This window comes from Ambystoma mexicanum, chromosome 3p, assembly GCF_040938575.1.
Source record: "Ambystoma mexicanum isolate Mex_15411 chromosome 3p, UKY_AmexF1_1, whole genome shotgun sequence".
Lineage (NCBI taxonomy): Eukaryota > Metazoa > Chordata > Amphibia > Caudata > Ambystomatidae > Ambystoma > Ambystoma mexicanum.
Window position 1 is genome coordinate 567,530,427 of NC_090925.1, and position 21,796 is coordinate 567,552,222.

Here is a 21,796-nt window from a genome sequence, read left to right on the forward strand (position 1 = left end):
TGATCTTCATTACTCGACTCCTCTTCCTCGTGGCAGTACTTCCAGCATTAGAAAAAGGCAAGTCAGTTTATGATAACTTATAGCTAGAGTCTTAGGAAGTGTCATTAGTATTTTTAGATGGTACATTTTGCGACCTAAATGTAGCGTTGGAAAAAGGGTCCCCAGTAGTTCTAAATAATAAGTTAGGGTTTAGATAACTCAGTGGAGATGCACATCGAGCTGTCCGGGGAGCAATCTTCCCTACTCCTTGTCTCTTCCTTGTCTCAGTGTATGATGGAGCAGGGTTACAAAGAGAATAGAAATATTGTACCCCTGCTATTTCATCAGGCATGGTCATAGGGAATGTTTGGCAATATGCCATAAGGTTAAGAGGTGTCATAGGGTCCGGTGAATACCATCTCTGTCCAGGAGATACCTCATCACCCCCCCTCAGATTACATCTTCCCATATGGTCCTTCCCCCTGTATCCATCCCCAGGGTCAGGATCCAGTAGCTGTGGCCGTTCCCTTGCTGCATGCGAAGAGGCTTTCCCTGGGAAATGGGCGATGATCCCCTCGGATTCATCACAGTACCTTTAGTTCAAAGGCTCAAGAAATGCATTCTTGACACTTTCTTTCTCCTGAGCCAAATATAGAATCGGCTCAGGCCAGACAATCAAGCACTGCCGGTTTCCCAAGCCACAGCTAGGCAGACACACACACAGCGTCCATGGCTCTGCAGTTCGTTAAGGTGCTCAGGTTGCAAACATTTCTTTTATCAGTGGCAGAGCCTTTCAAATGCATGATGACACATTTTCAACTCAAAGAGCTTGCAAAGCAACAGTTATCTTGCAAATCTGTGATAGTTAAAGTGGGCAACACAAAGCCCATTTAAAGAGGTGTTTATATCCATGATGTCTACTACCTTGACATGCAAAAAAATAAAGTTGCTTTACGTCACTAATCAAATGATTTCGACCTCAGGAATAACAACGAGCGGGAATTCGTGATAAAGAATCTGCATGTCTAACTTTGTTTATTACACTTCTTTTAGTACAGGTCTTAAATCACTGAAGGTACAGTGGGGTTAACTATATTTGTCAGGTTGGCATTATCTTGCATTCTGGGACTTATAGTTTACCATTCAGGTTGTGAAAATTAAAACCACAATGATATAGGTTTGGCTTAATGTGCTGCTATAAGGATTTACATGTTGTGATGCAGATTTATTATGCAATTTGTGATTTTTGTAAGTAAACTCTAAAAGACATTATTACTGTAGACCTTGAAATACAGCAATTTGAGCTAAAGTTTCTGATCCTGGTCACCCCACCCACCCCCCCCGATACATGTACCCTATACCACCTATCTCCCACACCCCGCCACCTGTCCAACCATCCCTCTCCCTAATTTTTGGATGCAGCCAGAGTACCACTAGTTCCTCTTTTGCACTGCCACCACGCAGTGTTGGAATGGGACATAAAATTGTCTCGGGTGACAATGAAAAAGAGGCCCACATTTGCAAAAGGCAATTAATTCCTCCGTGCCAGAGTGTTTTCAATAGTACCCAAGGGGGAGTTATTTTGATAACATGTAACGCAAATTGTGCAATTTAATATGTATTCAGCAGCAATCCTCAAAACTACTAGCTGCAGAGTGAATAAACTCGTCAAACTGGTCCACAATGGCTAGAAAAGACGCCCACTTTCACCTTAAAAAACAGGCCTATGCTAACATTTTGTGTTTTTGGATGGGGCATTGCCCTAGTGCCCTATATACATGCCGATATGCCCAATTCAGTCGCCGGACAGCATGCATAGTGATACATTGTGCAGTTTTGAATTAAAAATGCAGCTTGTGGTTTTGAAGTGCTTTCACATCCATGCACCTGTCCCTTAGCCATCACTTAAAGTTCCAAGAAACACCTCGAAGCTGTTTGAGTTTACATAGCAATTAGAGAGCAGTTCGTTCGTTCAACAGGAAGTGCTTCGGGGTGTGTGTGGAACCTTCGTCAACTAATGTCTGCCCCAAAATATGTATCTCCTGCCTGTCACGCCGCACAGAGGGCGTCATGGGAAACCAGAACGTCTCCTTTGCAAGCCAATAAGCCTTTCCTTCACAAAATGACATGTGCAACAAGCGGCGAGGCGCGAGGCTTAACAACCTGTATTTAAGTGCACGGGGAAATTATTCCCATTACGAAGGCATGCGAGAGACTCCGCCGAACGCTTTCACATTCACCCCTTCCTTTACCGGACAAAAGGTTCCGAGCACTGCCTACATAGGCGATTTAATTCATGATTGCGCTGGGGGATTTAAGCCGCCTTTATTAATCTAAGGAGGCCAGTCAGGTTTAATTGAAAGGTACTGCAAAGCCATTGGCACGGATGTGCGCTAACACGTCAAGCACTCATTGTGCAGCCAATGGAGGCTGTAATTATGGCTGCACTTCGTCGTTACCTACAGTTCGTGGAATTTCTAAACCACAAGAACAATTTGTAAACATGAGCGGCGATGATAACTCCCACCTGCAGCCTAGGATGGTGGCACGTTTCCCTCCTGTGCTTACTCTGTCCGTGGATGTATTTAATGACTATGTCGTCTTTTCAAATCTGTTTCTGTGCTTGCACGAAAAATACTTTAAGCGACTTTATCAAAATAAAAGAGTCGAAAAAATAACATGCAAAGTTTGACAGTACTTGCATGTATACACAAACGGAGAAACTGCATGACAACAGGGTCTTCAAGACATACATTTGAGTATGTTTACAAGGCCTGACAAAGACGCGGGACGGCCTGGCTAGGCGAGCGTGGACGGGCCTACAATTCTGGCCATTTCTGGTGACTTGTGGTGTGATGTCATCTGCCGCTGCAGCAACCGGAAGCACGGTTTTGTGGCCTTTGGCTGCGGCATCGCAGGAGCCACAGTTTAAAGGGTGTAAAGGTGAGCTACCAAAGTCAAGCTCGCTGTTACAGCAGCGCCACTGTCCTTACCCGAGAAGTTCCACACAAGGAGGAGGGAGCTGCCCGCACCATTTGGTCACACTGTGGACAGAGTACGCTGAGCGGTGTCAAGCCCCGTCTCCTGTTCCTACCATGTGCGATATATATGATATGATATGGCATTTATAACGCGCCTATACACAAGTGTTTCAAGGCGTGACTTGGCCTTTCCTGGCACGCCTTTGCCTGGTTGGGACAGGGACACCGTCTGAAGCATAAGCAACTGAGGACCAGAAGTGAAACCTTCATGTCCCGGTCCAGATTGCAGGTAAATTGTGTAGCGAAGAGAGCGGGGAGCAGAGTGTTGTTAGATGGTGCTGGAGTGGGAGGTTGGCAGCTCCCTGAACTGTGTCCAAGCAGGGGAATTGGGCTACAGGGGTATAGGGCAGTGTTAAGTGTTGCCATCTGAAAGAGTATGGACGCTCTGCAGGGACGTCATTTGGGGGGATTGCAAGGGGTCACAGTTGCCATGCCTGAGGGCTCCCTTGCTACCCTTAACCAAAACATTTTTTTTTTTAATGTACGCTCATGGACTGTGGCCAGTGCCATGTGGCCCTTTATTTTTGGAGTGGCTGACTTTCTTGTTCAGGCCTCCACAAGTGTAACACTTTGAGCAGTGACCCCAAATAAGAAAGAATAGGAATAACAAATAATGTGTCTTTCTGGAATGCTATACAATAATTGCTAGGCTCATTAAAGTTTTATTTCAGGCACACTTCAGGGGGCGAGTCACTGATTTAGTCTGTTCTTAAACACCTTAACTTTCATCCCTCTGAGGTCAATAAATGAGTACCAACACAGGTTTGGTGTTATTGGGCCTCATTACGAATGTGGCGGTAAGGCAACAACGATGCCGGTAGTGCTACTGTCGCCGTTGTTACCATACCGCCATATTACGAGTTCTGCTTGCGGGTGCCGCTCTGCACGCCTGTTCAGACCAGGCGTGCAGAGCGGCACCCGCGAGCAGAACTCGTGATTGCACCGGCACCGTTATATCCCGCGAATGGGCAATTACCAGGCCATTCAACTCGTAATGGGCCGGTAATGGCCCGTTCGCGGGTGCCGGTAGCGAGTTTGGCTGTAGCCGTGCCCTTATTAAGGGCACGGCTACAGCCAAACTCGTAATGAGGCCCATTGTTTGTATATTTGTTCTATATTAAGCGCTTAAGCATAAGTGCTATATAATAACACATCATTATCATTTGGCCTTCAATGTCTGCTTGCACTCACAATGATATGGTATAGGGGCCTATACACACTGATATTAATGATACATATGGTGATCCATTCTTGTATGAAATGTACATCACATTATAGTGATATCGTAACCATACTTTTCATAGTGTACTTAGGAACAATGCGACGTGATGCCACTTCCTGTTTAGTTAAGGGGTGTAAATGCATTTAATTATTTAAGATTCAGCACTTCATCACATGGTTAAAGGTATTTACGGGCCTGTGTAGTAACTATTTGAAAGGATACGAGACAAGTGAAACCTCAGAGAGAGCGGGAGACAGTCCACTCTAAGGCATCAGTTGAAGGCCATTATTTGGGTACTTCTCCAATGGCCTAATTTACATTATTTGCATGCCATAATTTAGTTCCAAGTGTGCATTTGCGTGAATCATTGCAAAGACCCCTTACAATAGACAGCTTGTTGAGGAGTGGAAGTACAGGGGCAATGGTCTTACTCCTTACGCCAATCCATTGAGAAGGGATGAGATACTTACTCTATTGATCCCCATTCCACAGCCCTGCTCTCTATAAATGGTAATATTTTGTGTTCTTATGTAGGGTTTCACACCAGATTCCTCAGCTTCTAGGCACTGTAATGATACGTGTGCACTCAATTACCCACCTTTGGAGGATGAAGGATGGAGGGGGCCCTTCACCAGGGTTTGCACTAGTGTAGTGCAGTTCTACAGTGCTACTCGAAATTGCTAGTGCACTGCACACAAGAATACATACAGTTAAACAGAATGTGGTGTTGCAGAATTAATGATAGTTATGAAAATTTAATTCAGAGGCAATTTAACATGAGATTTTGAGCACCAAACCTGGCTTTGCACTTTTTCTGGCGGTTTGCTAGCACACACCCTTTGTTAAGCACACCCGTCCTCAAGAAATCTGGGCCACGTGGTCTCATATAAACCTACTTATCTGCTTAAGAGTTAAGGTCCATATTGTTCTAAAGGTTGGAAAGTGCTCCAGGGGATCCAATTTATTAAAACAAGGCAGAAACATGGTCTAGTGGCGACAGGAGGCACAAAATCTATTCCAGACTGCCACACTTCACAACAATGTGTGATCCTCTGCAAACCATCTCAGCTGTCTGGGGTCTCTGTCTGAAAAAGATGGGGGGTGCTGAGAAACAGGCAACACACTAGTGTTTAGCGTTATGCAAGGATTGAAATTAAGATTTGATAAGCAGGAGCCAAAAGCAGCTCCTGGGTATCCAGCATTAACCAGTGACCAGGAGCTACCACTGGGGAACCAGAGCTAGTAAATTGTGTGCTGCAAATCTAACTTCCATATACGATGCAAACGTATCACTTTGTTCATTATTTATGACCCCCTTAAGCTTTAAATGTCTAGAGATATGCTGTAATGTTTATTTAGAGATGTTCCCAACCGCACAGAGTTAAATTCAGATAGGTTTGTCTGTTCGGCATCAGTTGGCCTTAGGTGCCAAAAGTAGCTCCTGGCAGCTGTTGGTGTGAAGCTAACCAGGTGCTTCTAGGCCACAAGCAGGGGCTAAATAGGTCCCAGCTCCCCTCAATTTCTACCCTGGTTATGTTAAATGCAAACCCTTATATTTACATTGTGTTACTGTTCTTAATAGGTATATTGGAGGGACTGCAAATAGTACATACATCGCACTTACGCAATCCAGCCAATCCAATGTGGCACCAAATACAAAACACATTGGAATAAAAAGAGAAACTTTTGCTCCTTCATGACCTATAAAGTTATAATGAATGCCTTATTTTACCACTGCTGTGTAAACAGTCTTCAACTTTCTTGGCAAATCCTTCCCAAATTGTATTCATCTTGGTTTAATCCCCGCTCATCGGAGTGAATTAAACTCTGTTTAGTTTGAAAATCTATGTTCTGGAGTTCCAGGGGATCTGTTTTTCTTAGGAAAGACTCGCTCTGATTCGCAGTCAAGGAAGCACCCCTCCTCGCCCCCAGCGGCCCCCTCCGGCGGCCTCTGTTGGCCTTTAATGTCCCAAGGTGCACAGCACGCATGACTAACAAAATGTAAATAAACACAGCTGAGCCAGGAAGAGATTGCAAGGTTTTCTCATTAAAGAAATAAAATAAACAGATGTCCTTAAGCACTTTGGCTCTTGTTTGTCAAAGGAACGGGAGTCCCTCAGATGTTGGAGAAGGGGGAGGGGGTTGACGGGTATTCTGAGGCTGCATCTTTAACAAGAAAAATGAGCAGTACGTATGCAGGGCACTTGGAATTCAGAAAGAGTCCCTAGCGAGAAGTCCCCAACCTTATGAGAGTGTACACACTGTTGCTCACTGCTGCACACTAAAATAGGGCGCTGTCCCTTCTCAGCCTCTAAGGCAGTACACGGCAGATCTGGTCATGAGAGGCGAGAATCGCCACTGGATTTGATTAAGTCCTCACAGTTTGACTTGGATTCTTTTTTATAAAGCCCTTAGTGCTGAAACTCTCCCAAATAATGCAGAATGCGGAGACACAAAAAGACACACATGCAAAGCAATGGGGCTAAGCAGAAATATCATAGGCTAAATCATGGGTCCTCAAACTTTGGCTCGCCACATGTCTGGGCTGCAACCCCTCCTCACACCACCCCGGATATCAGTCCTGCTCAGCTTAATCAATAGAAAGGGATCAGGGATCAGAGGTCTTGCATTTTCCCATTACTTATGCCCAGGAGTTGTGCCTGTCTCAAGAACCCGACGGGTTCCTGTTCCCTGCACTGCAGTAATACTCCAGAAGCTTGAGAGATGCAGGAAAAACACGCAGCTGGCTTTCTTCCTCCAATATCACATAACCCAACCAAAGAGCCCAGAACTCAAATGGCCTCCTGCCACACTGGTGCCGGCCTGGCCACCGTTTCACCTAGGAGGCAATGTGGGAGTGGCCGGAACCACGTGCCTTCTTCTGCCCTTTTCTCCAGAGCAGCTGCATAACTTCTTTGTGATTCTGGGGACTGCACACACAGGCGGTGAGGGCCAATGGGGCCCCCCGCCACAGATCCTGAGGCAGCCTAGTACAGGTCTCTGATAACCTCTTCTGGGGTTGTCGGGGGCCACAGCACACAAAGGCGGGGGAGTTGCTAGGTCTGGAAAAGACCCGGGGCTAAGCTGATGTCGGAACTGTTGGGACTGGGGGCTAGCTAGTCTTTTGGCTGTAGCTCCTGAGATTCTATCCGGGGCTACAACCAAAAGATCAGGGGCTATAGCCCCCTTAGCCCCCCCCTAGCAACGCCCCTGCACAAAGGATTCCACTCCCCTCCACCCTTTAGATGTCAACTTTCCTTCCTGAATGGAACTTTCCTTTAGGTTCCATTGTTGTTGACCACCACAGGGGTGACCATAGTATTGTTCAACCACCCAGATTCCACAAGTGCCCCACGTGTCAGATAAAAGCACAAGCAGCCAGTTACACCGTCTGTGCTAACAAACGACCATCAGAAATGGCCAATCTGCTCACCATTCAAAGGTCTCAATGGTTTCTCCTATTAAACTCAAATATAAAAGCATGAATAGACTCCTGAATACAATTGTTTTATACTGTTTTTAATTGTATTGCTTGAATATTTCCCAAAAAGAAATGATTGGGAACCCTGGGAAATTCTGAATGTTAATTGATCCTGGTTTACACAGGGCAATTGGGTCTGACTCTGACCCTTGTGGCACCAGCGTGGGCAGGGCTCCTGGGGAGGGAACAATGCACATTCAGATAATTTGAGCATCTCATATTTGGGAGTGCCAGGCACGTGTCCACACATCCAAAGCAGCCTGTCCTACCCTTTGGTTATGCATGCATGCGTGTATGCATGCAAGCATGCATGCATGTATGGGTTTTATACAGCGTAAAGCTAGCTAGAAGGCAACACAGCATTGTACAATTAAGGGAGCGGAAAGTAGGGGGTGCAGTGAACCACATTCTTCTGGTACAGCGCCTATCCTTGACTGAGCCTCACTACACCTTTAAACCTCGATGTCCCGGAATTACTATTCTGGAGTTTGTGCTGTGGGAAAAATGTAAAGTTAGTCCCAGGTCAAAAATCCACCAAGATTTAATTAGGCAGCAGGAGCACATCACTAGCCCATGACTAGATTTGGGGGAGCCAAAGAAATCATGGGTATAGCCAAGCTATAGGGCTTGCCTTGGCTCTGAAAGCCAAATGTGAGCCAAGCCTGAAACAGATGCATACCTTGCAGTCTGCCTCCCAACCCTCAAACCCAAAATTCATATTTGTCATAATTTCTCTTCAATTGCTACAAATACCCCCAATACCTGGCATCCAACTCCCTGCACCCCACAATATAAAACTTTAGCGACAGTCCTGCCCCTACATCAGGAAACATGTAGCCAGCATCCCGATTTTGGAATATATGGCACAGTAAAATGAAGTGATTTGTTCAGTCACACACTTTCTGCAAAAGAGTTTTGAACCCAGACTGAACTGTAGACACTTAAGCAGATATCGTCGCATCTCTAACGGATATAAATGTGTTAATGCACAGACTTAAGGAGGTAAAATAATGCTTGGTTTCAAAAAGTCGACTTAAAAGTACACGTATCACAATATAAACCAGCGTGACAAATACATATGCCGTGCAAAAGGTGTGATTAAAGCTTTATTTTCACCACCCTGAATGGAACTCTACCTGTATACCAGAATGCAAAGTAATGTCGGCCAAGACAATCCTCTGTGTTTTGCCACCAACATTTCCAGGCTTAGGCACACAACAAAATGGTTTGTAAATGTCAGCTACACGTAGTCAAGCTTCAGACAGGCTTGGAGCTAGTTATTGTGCACAATGGTTAGCAGGCTTAAACCCCAGGGGAGGTATCCTCAGTCTTTCTGCAGGCACAAGTGGTAACAACAGGCAGCATCATGTCCCGAATGGTGGGAGATTGAGAACAAAAACGAAAGGGCGTGTGGCAGGGGGGTACCCTATCCACGTATCTAACCAAGCATCCCATTGTGGCAAAGGCCAAGGTCACCACCCACTGCCTCAATCACAAACTGGGTAGTACTTAGAGACCTATCTTGCCACTGCCATGGCCTGGGGGGGAGGAAAGAGTAAAGGAACATGTTGTGGAAGGCTCTGTGTACAATAAAGGAAAATGCCCCATGCAAACCCTTTTACCCACCAACAGTGTAATACATCATCCATTTCACTCTTCGCTTAGGAGAGAAACATGGCGTATAACTGATTTTTACGGGCTACATCAGCCTGGCGTGCATTCATTAGAAATGTTCAATAGTTTTATCACCTTTAGAGCGCCACTGTAGTTTATATAAATGTGCTTTTTTGTAGCGCACATTTAACAGAATCACTTCTAAGTCATCCCAGTTGAGGGAGCCAAAGACAATGTGAGCCATTTAAAAATAGTTATTTTCCCAGCATTTCCCAGATTTAAGACGGAAGCCAGGTTTTCTGGTTACACAGTTCACACTTTGAGGTTTCAGGTGACAAAGGCTCCCCATTGCTTCTTTAATTTTGCACCAACATGCAATTTCTGGCCAGAGATAAAGTAGATGATGGCACGTTGTTCTCTCACTGTCACTGGTTAATTTACTATGCGAAAGTAACGGCGGATGAGGTGATGCTTGGCTTGGCTCCAGTTGGGCTCATCTTTCACTAGAGCCCAGACAGAGCCAGGCATTTGGCTCTAAACAGACTCGAGCCAGCTCTCAATCCCCCCTCCCGCTGCCAACCAGTATATGATATAAACTAACAATTGCTCTTTAGGACTGTCTCACATAGTCCATTGATTCTAAACATGTTTAGAATATATTTTCCTTTCTCCAATCCCAAATTATGGTCCCACTTTGTGGCTCTACATACACACAAGCTATCGCAAAATATTTATTTTCCCCTTCGTCAGGAATTCCTGCCCATGTCAATTCTCCTGCGCCCTCTTTCCCAGCCCCTTTCTTCTCCCTACTCCTTTTTCTCTAAGGACTAATGTCTGCATACCCCGTGAGGGGGCACTATATGCCAACTGTCAGACAAGTCGCCCCCCCCCCCAAGCACCCTATTATGTCTTGTTGCGCCTTGAAACACCTTTTGCCATATAGGTGCATTATTAATACCCTATAAATGAATGCATGCAGAAAAAGCATGAGATCCGGAAATCCATGGTTTGTGATGAGAAAGAGTCCTTAAATACCCACTAAAGGACTGAGAAAGTAGAGGCCCAGCTCAACGTTTCACATCCTCTGCTTATTCCTGAGCTGTGGTGTTGCTCAAGTTTAGAATGAGAATATGCTCTAGCTATACTATGTCCCATATTTCTCCAACTTATGTCTTATGTTCTCATAGTAACCTTTATGGACCGGCCTGTTGCTCCTCTGGGAATCCTTTTATTGCCTGTCCACCCCACATAGTTTTGATTAGGTTTTCACCTACCCATCTGTGTGATCGGTCATGCTATAGACCCAGGATAGAAAAACTCATATTCTCCGAATATCTAGAACAGCTGCACAGTTATAGGTCCCCTGAAATGTGGATATCTGATAATCATTGGACATGTAACACACGCATAATGAAACAGAGGGATCCTTCATCTATTTCAACATCACAAAACATTGGTCAAAGCATGAACGAATATGTAACCTCAGCCCCCAAGACCCCTTGACTTGCACAAGTACTTATTTTCCTTTTGAACCCATCTAGGGACCAGCCTACAAATGGCACATTACCAAGTTGCTATTTACACATCAATCACTTCTGCCATGAAGGGAACAGTACTGGGCTGGCAAGTCCACCAAACAATGATAATTGGCTTTTGGAATAACCAAAAGATATGCAATAAGGTCTATTGAAATATATGTATTTTGTTTGCATATGGATTCATCCTGGATATCACGAGAGCCTGATTGGATTTTTCTAGTCGGTCAGTTGACAAAGGAAACCTTGATTTAAGCAATACGTGCCCGTTATGAGAGCCGGACCGGACGGCAACGTCCTGTTGCCCGAGTTATAGGCCTGAACGAAGCAAGGGCTGTAACGCCAGCCTCCTCCATTGTTACCACCCGGTTCAGCCACAGAACAGGTGCTTATTGCTTTTATACCCCCGATGCCAACCTGTGGGGTGCTTAGAGGAATTTCCTGCAAGAAAGAAGCTTCTCTTCTGATGCCATGACGATGCGTATCGCCCTCCAAGGCAAGAAGCATTTTATTATACTTTGCACACTGACGTATCCATCAGTGGACATCTGATCATATTGGTGTGGCAGGACTCATTTGTCTATGGAGATATCGATGCAAAGATAAATGAGTGTGGCCCCAGTGAGTTTAGATCAGTGGGGGCCGCCCATAAAGGTAAAGTCAGTTACTATGACTCGCTAACAGAAAGAACAAGTTAGAAGTTGTGCGGCTTCCATAACCACATATTACCCTTTCTTGGAGCAGTAGACGCTTATTTCAAGCAAGCGACCTTTAATTTCCAGTGGCCAAGTGGTCTGGAAGCACACAATTCTCCACAATAGGGCAATGGAATTAAGCATCACAGTGCGGAAGGCTTCAGGACAGTCCTTCCAATGCAGCCTTGGTTATCCTGCACTGCTGTGCTTTCTGAAATGCCAACACCACATTGTGGGGCGCTACTGGGCGCAAAGTGGGCTGTAGGCCTTATTAAACGCACTGGTGGTTTGGAGCAATTGAATAGAAAATTGACAATTTTAACTCTCCATGTAGTTTTTTTTAAGTACTGGTTTCCCTTGGCAGCTGTGCTGTGCAAGAGATGAGCAAGGGGAACCAATTATGCTTTCAAATGTCTTGCAGACTGCCAGTGGACTTACGTAGACACCGTGCAGATGAAGTCCGCAGCTTGCATCTGTTTGAATAGCCACACTCGGGACCGCCCCCGCAATTCCCAACGCAAAGTTACTGCACAAAAAAATTGACATTTCTTATGAAAAATAAGATTGAGTGCATTTACCTTTCCGTATCTGGTCGCGAAGGTTCCCGTGAGTAAGGAGTGAAAAATAATTATGGTTTCATCCAAATCCCACACAAACACACGCTGCGATGAAAGAGAAAAGAGGAGAAACAAATGCATTCATGAGCCTGGGTCTGCGCCAGAGGGTCAGCTCGCGCACAATGTATTTTTCTTTCCGGCAATGTTTACTCAAAGCCTTGTAGCCACTTCAGACGCTCATTTATCATGCTTCTGCTGCGCGCCGAGGCAGTGCTGCTCCTGGGCGGAAACGCTTTCCTCTAAAGTCGATGCAAGGCATGAGCGCGCTGACATTTTCGGCTGTGCCTGAAACTTTCTACGATAACGGGATATTTGCGGTGCCAAGGCTGTAGGTGAAATTCCAAACCTCGAGGTTCAAATATAGATCTGATGTTTTATTATAGGGGACACCATAATCAAAAAGGTGAGATTTTGAAGGAGGCAGCTCCTCCATAATGGATGAGTCAAAGCCAGCCCAGTAAAGTGCTCCAAAGCGCATTTTCTTCCCCATCCTTGCACGGCCCATTGGGGATGCATGTGCCAGGAGATGCTCCTGTCTCCCGCCCATTCCCTCAGTAACCAGGAAGCTCTCTCTGCTTCCTGGTTCCTGTTCATGCTGCATGAGGGCTGGAGGACCCCAGTGGAAGACTGTGTCAGGAACAGGGCTGCAGGTAAGGAGAATGTTTTGTAGTGTATGTAAGCATGTATGTATGCATGCGTGCATGCTAATGTGTTTATCTGGAATTGCGTGAGTGAATGAGAGAGTGTCTGTTGTATGTGTGTTCGAGTGAATGGAGCAATTAATGGGTGTATAAATGCGTATGATTGCGAGCATGTGTGCCAGAAACCAGACCTGCCTCTAATTGTGCGTTGGCTCTGGAGAGGGAACCACTTGCCTGCACTCAATCAGAGGAATTCTGGAATGGGGGTGGGAGGGTGTTGCTCTATGGTTATATTCTGGCATTACCTCCACCCTTACCCGCACTGAGAGGATGAGGGGGATCAACCTCAGAATAAGGTTTTAGGGGCATATGAGAAGACATGACATTGCATGTTGTAATGACCATGAAGAGTGAGCAAACAAGATTCCTATCCATTTTGTTTATTACATGGCAGAACTGGTTTACGGGGGTTGCATGATTTAATTGGCATCAAGAATAAAGCAAACAAAACAGTTACTACATGGCTCGACTGGCCTACTTTGGTGCAAACAATCTGAATATATTTTCTTATGTGAGGTTGCATTTTTTACTAGCATCAAGGGTAAAGCCAGTAGGATGAGTTTTCTTATGTGGTGAGACTGGCCTATATTGGTGCAGCCGGTCTTGACATGTTTTCTTGTTGTGACAAAGCCAACATTAGTATGTTCTTACATGGGGATACTGGTTTAGATTGGCAGAGGCAGCATGGACATGTTTTCGTGTAGTATCTTTATTAGCATTATGCGCAAAGCAAACATGACTATGTTCTGATATGGAATACTGGCAGATATTGGTGAAGCCAGCATGGGAGTGTTTGGGCACAGCCAGCATGAAAATGTTGTTATAATTGCATATACATATATTGTGGGAAAAGGCATCATGAAAATGCTACTGTGCACTGTGACCTGTATCTATTGGATTTTTTTATGAGTTACCCAACAAAAGCAATTGCAGATTGTGTTTCTTTTTACCCAATTTTTGAAAAAGGTTACTGTAAAATGCATCAGTATAACCCATTATTTGAAAACTGTTCTCGCGGGGCTATGGGGGACCCCCTAAAACTCTCTTTGGGTAGTTTGGTCGCCACACTCGGTTGTTTCCGCATATTTGAGGGAAACATTTTACGCCCCTCCAGTTGAAAAATTCACCAGCCACCACTGGAACGCACATGTAGAGTCAGTGAACGCTAATGAAAAGTAAATCAAGGGAAAATACAATACAAGTTAAGAGCGAATGGGGACAACCCTTGTAAAAGCAAAATGTTATTTTCTATGCTCGGAAGATTGGAGGGGGTTTCTGCTGAAATTCCACATACAGCCACCTTAAAGTGCTGGGCTATTATATATTTATATGTAAATTGGACGAAAATACATGCCCATGGCACTTATAGGCCTATGAGTCTAGCTCTTCCTGTTTGCTATCGCGGTGGCCCCGGATGAAACGCGAAGGGTAGGACATCAAAGTGTGAGGCTCCCAAGTGCTGAATGGGCACGACAGGCTCTTGCTGAAACTCCCCTCCGATGCAATGACGGAGGGCGACCAGATCCTGAATGGGTGGGCCCGCTTGCTGGTTTCCCTCAGATTTGAGCAGCAGGCACCTAACCCCTGAGCTCTCACCAATTCTCTTCTAATGTTTTATGTCACTTCTAATAGTGCAATTTCATAAAATACCTTAGACAGTAGTAGCTGTTCTAAAGGACTATAGCATGCTTTTTTTTTAATTGCCTGAAAACAGGACGTGTGAGGAAAGGCATTTTATTTTTAGGGGTCCCTTAACAAGTGTGCAGTTAGACTGTAGGCACAAGTGTTGAGATTTGTCTGGGGATCTATGGCAAAAAGACCCATCTTGTTCAAAGATTGCATGCCAATACTGTGCCCTACTCGAAGGCAGAAACATCTTTATTGAAGAGACTCTCTGACTGGTGAGGAGGATGCTTCAGTATACACTTTGGGCCTGCATCCCTAGCATTACATTGACTTGATGTAGCTGTGCCGATTGTATCATGCAAGTTTCTTAACAACCCAGGATGCACTACTGAAACCCAAACCACCTGAAGCTCTGCATTTACACCAACATTCTTCATCCATGGGCAATGCCCATGGCTTCCTGCATTGTCTCTTATATTTACATAATTCATCCATAACATGCAAATAATTACCTCAATTTCGTTGTCTATAGAAGGTGAGGGATCGTTGCTTCTTTTCGACCGCCCGCGTAATTTTCCATCAGATCCACGTTGATGCCGATCACTTTCCCCATCTTTAACTGGTGTTGATGGACCAATGTGAGTATTGCATTCTCCTGCCACAAAAAGAAATAGTAATTCCTCGCTGGCTTCTTTTATACAAAAGGAACAATGTTTCTACATCAGATAGCGAGTAGAAGTAGGTTGGGGGCATTTCTCTGCAGCACGTGAGGCATGAGAAAAAAAGGTGCTCAAATTATAGAACTGATAGCAAAAATCAAGCAATTGAAGGCATTTTTGTGTGAAAGGGTGCCTTCGTTCCTGCAATCATTGTTGGTGCCCACCAATTTTAAGGCAATGATTCCTCCCGCATCAGACATGTTCAGCTTAGTGATCCCAATTTAACATCAGGCTTTGTTATGCTAATTTGGCCTCTTAAGGTCCACAACATGAACCAGCGGTGCATATCTACCAATGCGATACTCCTCCAGACACAATGATCTCTGGTCTGCCCTTTTCATTTTTACAAATCAGAATTCTGCCAAAGTTTTCTCACTTACAGAATTAGATATGTCTCCAGGACATGGAAAACACCATCATCCAGTCAATCATCCCCACTTCCTTTACATCTTAGACACTAAAGTCAATAATCAACCTTAGATGAGGTATGGAGCCAAAGCAAACTTCTCCTTTGCGTAGGGCCTCCAACACTACCACCATTAAGGATTTTTGGTGTGGCCAAAATTACTGCAGGCCCGGGACAAGCAGTGCCTGCCAAAAATGTGATCAATGCAGGTAACTGCAGTTTTATATTTCTGGGTTAGTTTCAGCAGGTACATAGTGTGTGTCCTGTGGCCTGGCAATTTGAAAGAAGCAACACTTTAGAGGCAACTAAGTAATAGCCTCTAACCCATTATTGATCTACATTTGTGGAAGAAGTCGCAGGATGTGCACGTCTAGCCCATCTGATTCTTGAGTAGGAACTTGAAGTCATTGCATTAAATGTTAGCCAAGAGCTGCGCCACAATTCTGATCATAAACTGGTCTGCATGTGTGTGTGTATTGGTGCATTCCGGATTATCATTCCTCCTATGTCTCAATCTGGAACGGATATCGAGCAGAAAGGAGCAAACATAGCAGAAAGATCTACACCAATTGCAATGTTATGAATTCATGTATAGTATAGGCAGGAGCGCACACTGTAGGATACATAGGGTATTTCAGATCCCTCTTTATATCCATCCCTGTCTTATCTGGAGACTACAGTGAGACAGAGAGCAACAAGGATGGACTGGGAGCAGAGTATGAAGACAATGAGTACATTCTCCTCCCTTGCCATTTATACAGGTTTACACATCACCACCAGTCTTGTGGTGGCCAAATATGTCTTATTAAATCTGGGGAATGCAGGAGGTTGGTGTTCACGTCTAGATTGAATTTGCTTCCCTTTAAAGACAGGAAGGTGTGGGATAAGACCGCGACAGAGGAATTACCACTGCAACACCGGAATGGTGGAGAACTTGGGTCATATTTTCGACTGCTTTGCAAATGTTAGTCAGACCATCACAAAGAATTTTTAAATAAATATTTTAAAGATTATATTAGGTTTTAACGAGATGCACTCTTTTTAATAATGAATTGTAATGATTACTTGTACAGTCTATATAACTTTGTTTCAAGAGCTCTGTTACGTCAGCCTATGGCCCTGCATAGCATGCAGTTTTAACTTCTTTTTAAACTTTGTGGCTTTTGTGTGTTTAATTGAATTTATTATTGGTGTTTTATTGTTAATGGAGAAATCAAAATTCACTAAAGGACTTACTTATGAATTCATATGTAAAGTTCGCCAAAGAGTGGGTTCTCTCAACTACATTTATACATTTCAGGTTTGTGTCCATGTGACACAGAGGTCCTTCATGCACCAGTTCATTGTGTTTGCTACAAAATACGACCCATTTAAATACTTATACTGGGCTATCAAATGCCAAATTAACCTCCTTTTCCCTAAACAAATAAATCAAAATACTGCACTCCACATCATAAACTACCCCATTCCCACACACACACACACACACCACACTTTTGAACTGAATATCGCCCCACATTTCTGCTTGCAGAAATGTTGTCAACTTTGATAAACATTTTCACAAAGTCAATGGACATTAGCATCCCGGTGGGGGGAGCCAGCCAATCAGGCGGCTATCATCGCGGGCTTGAACCGCTGGTTAAAGCCCGCGTTCCATCCCACCTAGCGGCCGGCTCCTCCCTCCGCCATATTCTGCCCACCCTCTGTCCCGTTTTTTAAAGCTTTTTTTTCCTTCCCACAACCCACAACCCACTCCTCACATCTAATTTCTGCAGCAGCAGCTCTTGCCACTGCCACCACTCCTTCCTCTCCGCTGCTGCAGGCCACCATGTAAAGGCCATCCCTTTCCATGGCAGCCATCTTGGAAAATAATTTTCGTTCCTTCCACAGGTCACTGCGCACGTCCCGTTGAAGGTAGGAAAAGACACTACTTTGGTAGCCCGGGGTGCTAATAGCATTAAGCCCCCATTTCAATTGCTGGGTGGGAATGTAATGGGGGGTGTACCAGGCCAGAGCCCTCGTTAGTAGCCCGTCACTTTGCTCGGGCTGTTAACGTCACATTAAATAATGAATGGACCTTGAAGATGTCTGGGCTGTAATCTAGATCACACTTACACTTTCTTTCTGTGTTGCCTTTGTTATGCCTGTCTCCCCTAGATCGACATATTGTATGGAATGGGAAAAGTCAGCCCAAAAACAGAAATCGTTGTTAAGTGGACTTTCCTTTTAACAACAATTGGTAATTTGAATGCATGGCCACAGACTAGAGTTCAACAAAATCACCTTCTTGACTTGTACTATCAATATCGTAAAGTGTAGATCTATGGAACAACCACACTTTAGAATACTTGCCACTCTTGCTGTCGCTTTTAACACATGCCATGCCATCGCAGAGCAAATCATCGTGACGTTTAAGCGCACTTGTTGCTGATTGAAAAAGGTGACTAAACTGCAGACAGAGATTCTTTTAATTTGCAAACTCCCATCAACATATGAACTTCAAAACTACAACGTAACTAAGCAGTGAGCTACGACTCTAAGAAGCAAACTTACCAGAGAGTGATTCAGGGCTTTGATTGGTGATATTATGTGACAATTCTTGCACGGAGTACGCAGCCGTGGAGATGGCTGATGGACTTATGCTATTGGTTGATATATAAGGAGAGTTGTATGAAGGGTTGTAAAACTGCGAGTATTGACTTTGCGTGAAACCTGGATAGGAAGGGTACTCCTTTAGAAAAGAAAAATGAAATACAAATTATTTTTTTTTAAAGCAAGGCCTAAAACATCAACTGTGAAGACAAATGTGCCCAGATCAATGATAAAGTTGGCGAAAACTTAGACTTTGCTCTACTATTGAATCTTCCATAATTCCATGCAATTAACATTGTGAAAGAGGGATGGAGGGAGTTAAAGACACATTTACCCTGCTGTGTTCTCAGACTGAAAAGAAAAACACTTCCTGGCTCCTCGATCATCATCTGTAGGAGGTCTGAAGCCTCGTCAACCCAGTGGAGGCTCGAAGGCATTTCCAATAATTAACTGCAGGGCGGCGAACATTCAATAACACATGATGGGAAGGAAATACGCCAAGTTGGGCACTCATTGGATAACTCTGCTGAAAATATTGGGGGGTGGGGCGTGACATCTAAAGGAAAGGGCCCCTGCCAAATGAGGGGGTCACAATTGTGCGCCAGGAAAGTTGGGGCAAACACCTTTGTCCCCCCTAAGAGGACGCCCATGCGGGCACTAAGTGCTCTGATCCATGTAAAGCCACTCCCCCCCCCCCCCAAGATTTTATTTTAAAATCATAATTTAGTTACATATATTTCTCACTTAATGAACAAAGTATTGTTTCCAAGCTTTTATTACAGAAAAGGCAAACAAAATCGCAATGTTGATATTTAACGGCGATGATAACTAGTATTTAGTGGTTTTCTTGCCAAAGATGCAGTTTGCCATTGTACCGCAGCGTCCTGCAAAACACTGGTGATCCTTTCATTAACTTACTCACTTTGGGAGCATGCCCAGCGTGGCTCAATGCATGCCTGATAAATACATCCTGATTTTAAAGGGCAGAAACAGAATGTAAAACCACATGAACACTTATACTGTATGGAACAGGACAGTGACTAGAGACAGGGGTTGGAGATGGGTGACAGTGCTTACCTGATGCACACTACTAAATCCAGGTGAACTGGTAAGGCCATTGGAGCTCTGATAAAGTCCTGTTGTACCTAAATACATAAGATTCACACTTGTAAGTCTATGTAAACCGGGTAAAAAGCACAAACCACAAACTCGGCACACACACATACATGCGCACACACACACACACTTATTCGAATTATGCACACTTTCAAAATTGACTATTTACAACACAAAACAGTAATCTCTGAGGAAGTTAAAATGCCAGTAAAACAAGTCCTATAATCTTTCCAATTCATAGGATTGGGACATCATTCCAATCTTGTTATGAGAACCTCAAATATAAATCTGTGCAGCTGAATTTCGGTTTACTCATACGAATTTCTTTAAACAATTTCAGAATTTCTTTAAAACAATTAACATAACGCCAAACGGGCCATCATGGTTGTAAGGTATGAAGAACTGTGCATGACATGACAAAAGTATTTCAAAATGTACCCTTTTTTAGCAAACCACATATTTCGCAGTTACTACCTCATAAGAGTCTTTCAAAACTAGCTAGCCCCACATAGGTCTTGGCCAATGCTGGCTGATACATTTGAATGTTGAGGGCCTTTAACGTTTTACTTGAATGGACCCAAACAAGGGTGGCGCGCAAGACTGAGTGCTCCTGAAGAGAATTATTTTAAATATGTTGAAAGGGGCCTTTTATGGCACACATTGTAAAAATAAATTGTAAAATAGACAATGCAATTTGCAAATCGGTTCAGCAAGATGTCATGTAAAAAGCCCAATACATATCAGGCTACCAATGGTTCAAAGGAACATTTTTAAATACTTTTCATGCTTGCTGGGTCCAAAGGCCTTTCGCCAAAATATATTCCAGCATTCCCCTGAAAAAATAAAAAATTAATTTTCATTGTGCCTGTGCTCAATAAGATAAACCAGTATTGCCACTGTGAAGTATAGCTTCATGGTGTTCGCGCCTAAACGTATATGTTAGAATTGCCACCTGTAAAATACATTTTCACGCAGCTTGTTCCAAACAGAAATCACGAGGTCGGTCAACAATATTTCGCGCCCCCTCCTCGCCCCAACCCACATTCAGACTAACAGAGGCACACACAATCACACAACACTCAGGCATAAACATGAGCACTGTTATTTTACACTAACATTTTCTGACCCCCCTCCCTACGCTCTGCTCTGGCTCAGAGGCCTTTTCTGCCAAAGCGCATGAAGCATGGATGGACGTTGATTGACAACTTCCCTCCCAGAGTCCCACTTCCATGTGACCCCCTTGAGGCCATGAGAAGAGGTGTACGTAGACGCCAGTGTGCCCTCCTATGTATGTGTCCTCCAGTCTCCTTTGTGATAGGGAGTGCCTGTAGGGACCGAGGCTATTCAGGCCTCCATGTCAGGCGGTGCCCCAAGGGGACCTGCGGGCCTCTGTCCCCACAGGCACTGGGTGAATTCTCTGTCAAGCACAGGGCTTCCTGAGCGTCGCGCTGCGCATGGCTGAGAATTCAGTGATGGCCTGTGTGTAATGGGAGGGTCTGTGCTCCACCACCCATTAGGCACCTGTCGTTCGCCGGTGAAAGCATTCATTCAAACTAAATATCTAATTAAATATTAAGAAGGCACTAAAATACAAGCACTCAAACCTTGTCTAATCACTGCAAAATTAGACATTTGCTCACTGTAACAGACTTGATTAAATGGAGAAGCTGCAACTAAATCCAGGGTCTCTGTTATTTTCAGGAATCGATTTAACCACTGGCCAACACCTCCCATAATGTTCTACATTTCCTTATCAATGGCACCTTTAGTATGACAGAACAACCGAAAATTGACTGCCTTTTTAGATTGGAGGATAGCTCAGCGAATAAAGCCCTTGACATGGGGGCCGGCCTGCAGTTCACATGTTTGCTTCCATTCCTTCATCCGCATGGGATCCGTACATTGACTATAATTAACTTGATCAATAATACCAGCGATCATTACAGCCATCACACGCGGAAGGAATCCTACATACAGTGCTGTATAGGCACATGATATTAGTATGCATGTGCATAGTAAAGGCTGTAGTTTTGGGCGCTCCCGCAGAGATCTGGAACACCAAAGTAAAATCAGAAGCACATCATCCAAACCAACAACCAGGTTGAAATCAATAGAAGGCTGAGAATAGCATTTGAATACTGTGCATGTTATTGTCCTTCTGAGGGGCTTGGGGAGAACTAATTGTATTTAGAAAAACCCTCAGGCTTCTGATTAAAAAAAAGGTTTTTTATACATAGATCGAAGTTCGATTTCAGGTCCAACTAATTTGGGTGTTCAAAAGCCCAGTCAGATCCCAGAGGTCCTGGCAGATAGCATAGAAGATCTGCGGAGGAAGTGAAACTTGTGAGTGGGTTCCTCCAGCAGGATCAAACTCTCTTCCAAACAGAGGCGGTAATATGAGATGAAGTGCAGCATGCACGGGCCACATTCCAGCGCCAAACGAACTCCTTTT

General features: G+C 44.3%; 1 protein-coding gene across 2 annotated transcripts in view; it reads right to left on the reverse strand.

The window, feature by feature from the left end:
• EYA2 (EYA transcriptional coactivator and phosphatase 2) overlaps positions 1-21,796 on the reverse strand; it is a 319,923-nt gene that overhangs the window by 98,062 nt on the left and 200,065 nt on the right. For both annotated transcript variants that reach the window (XM_069651298.1, XM_069651299.1), the window contains exons 6-9: positions 19,306-19,373; positions 18,190-18,367; positions 15,024-15,166; positions 12,146-12,229 (exon numbers count right to left, since the gene is read on the reverse strand). In XM_069651298.1, the coding sequence (XP_069507399.1) occupies positions 12,146-12,229; positions 15,024-15,166; positions 18,190-18,367; positions 19,306-19,373 (473 nt within the window). The remainder of the gene's footprint in view (positions 1-12,145; positions 12,230-15,023; positions 15,167-18,189; positions 18,368-19,305; positions 19,374-21,796) is intronic.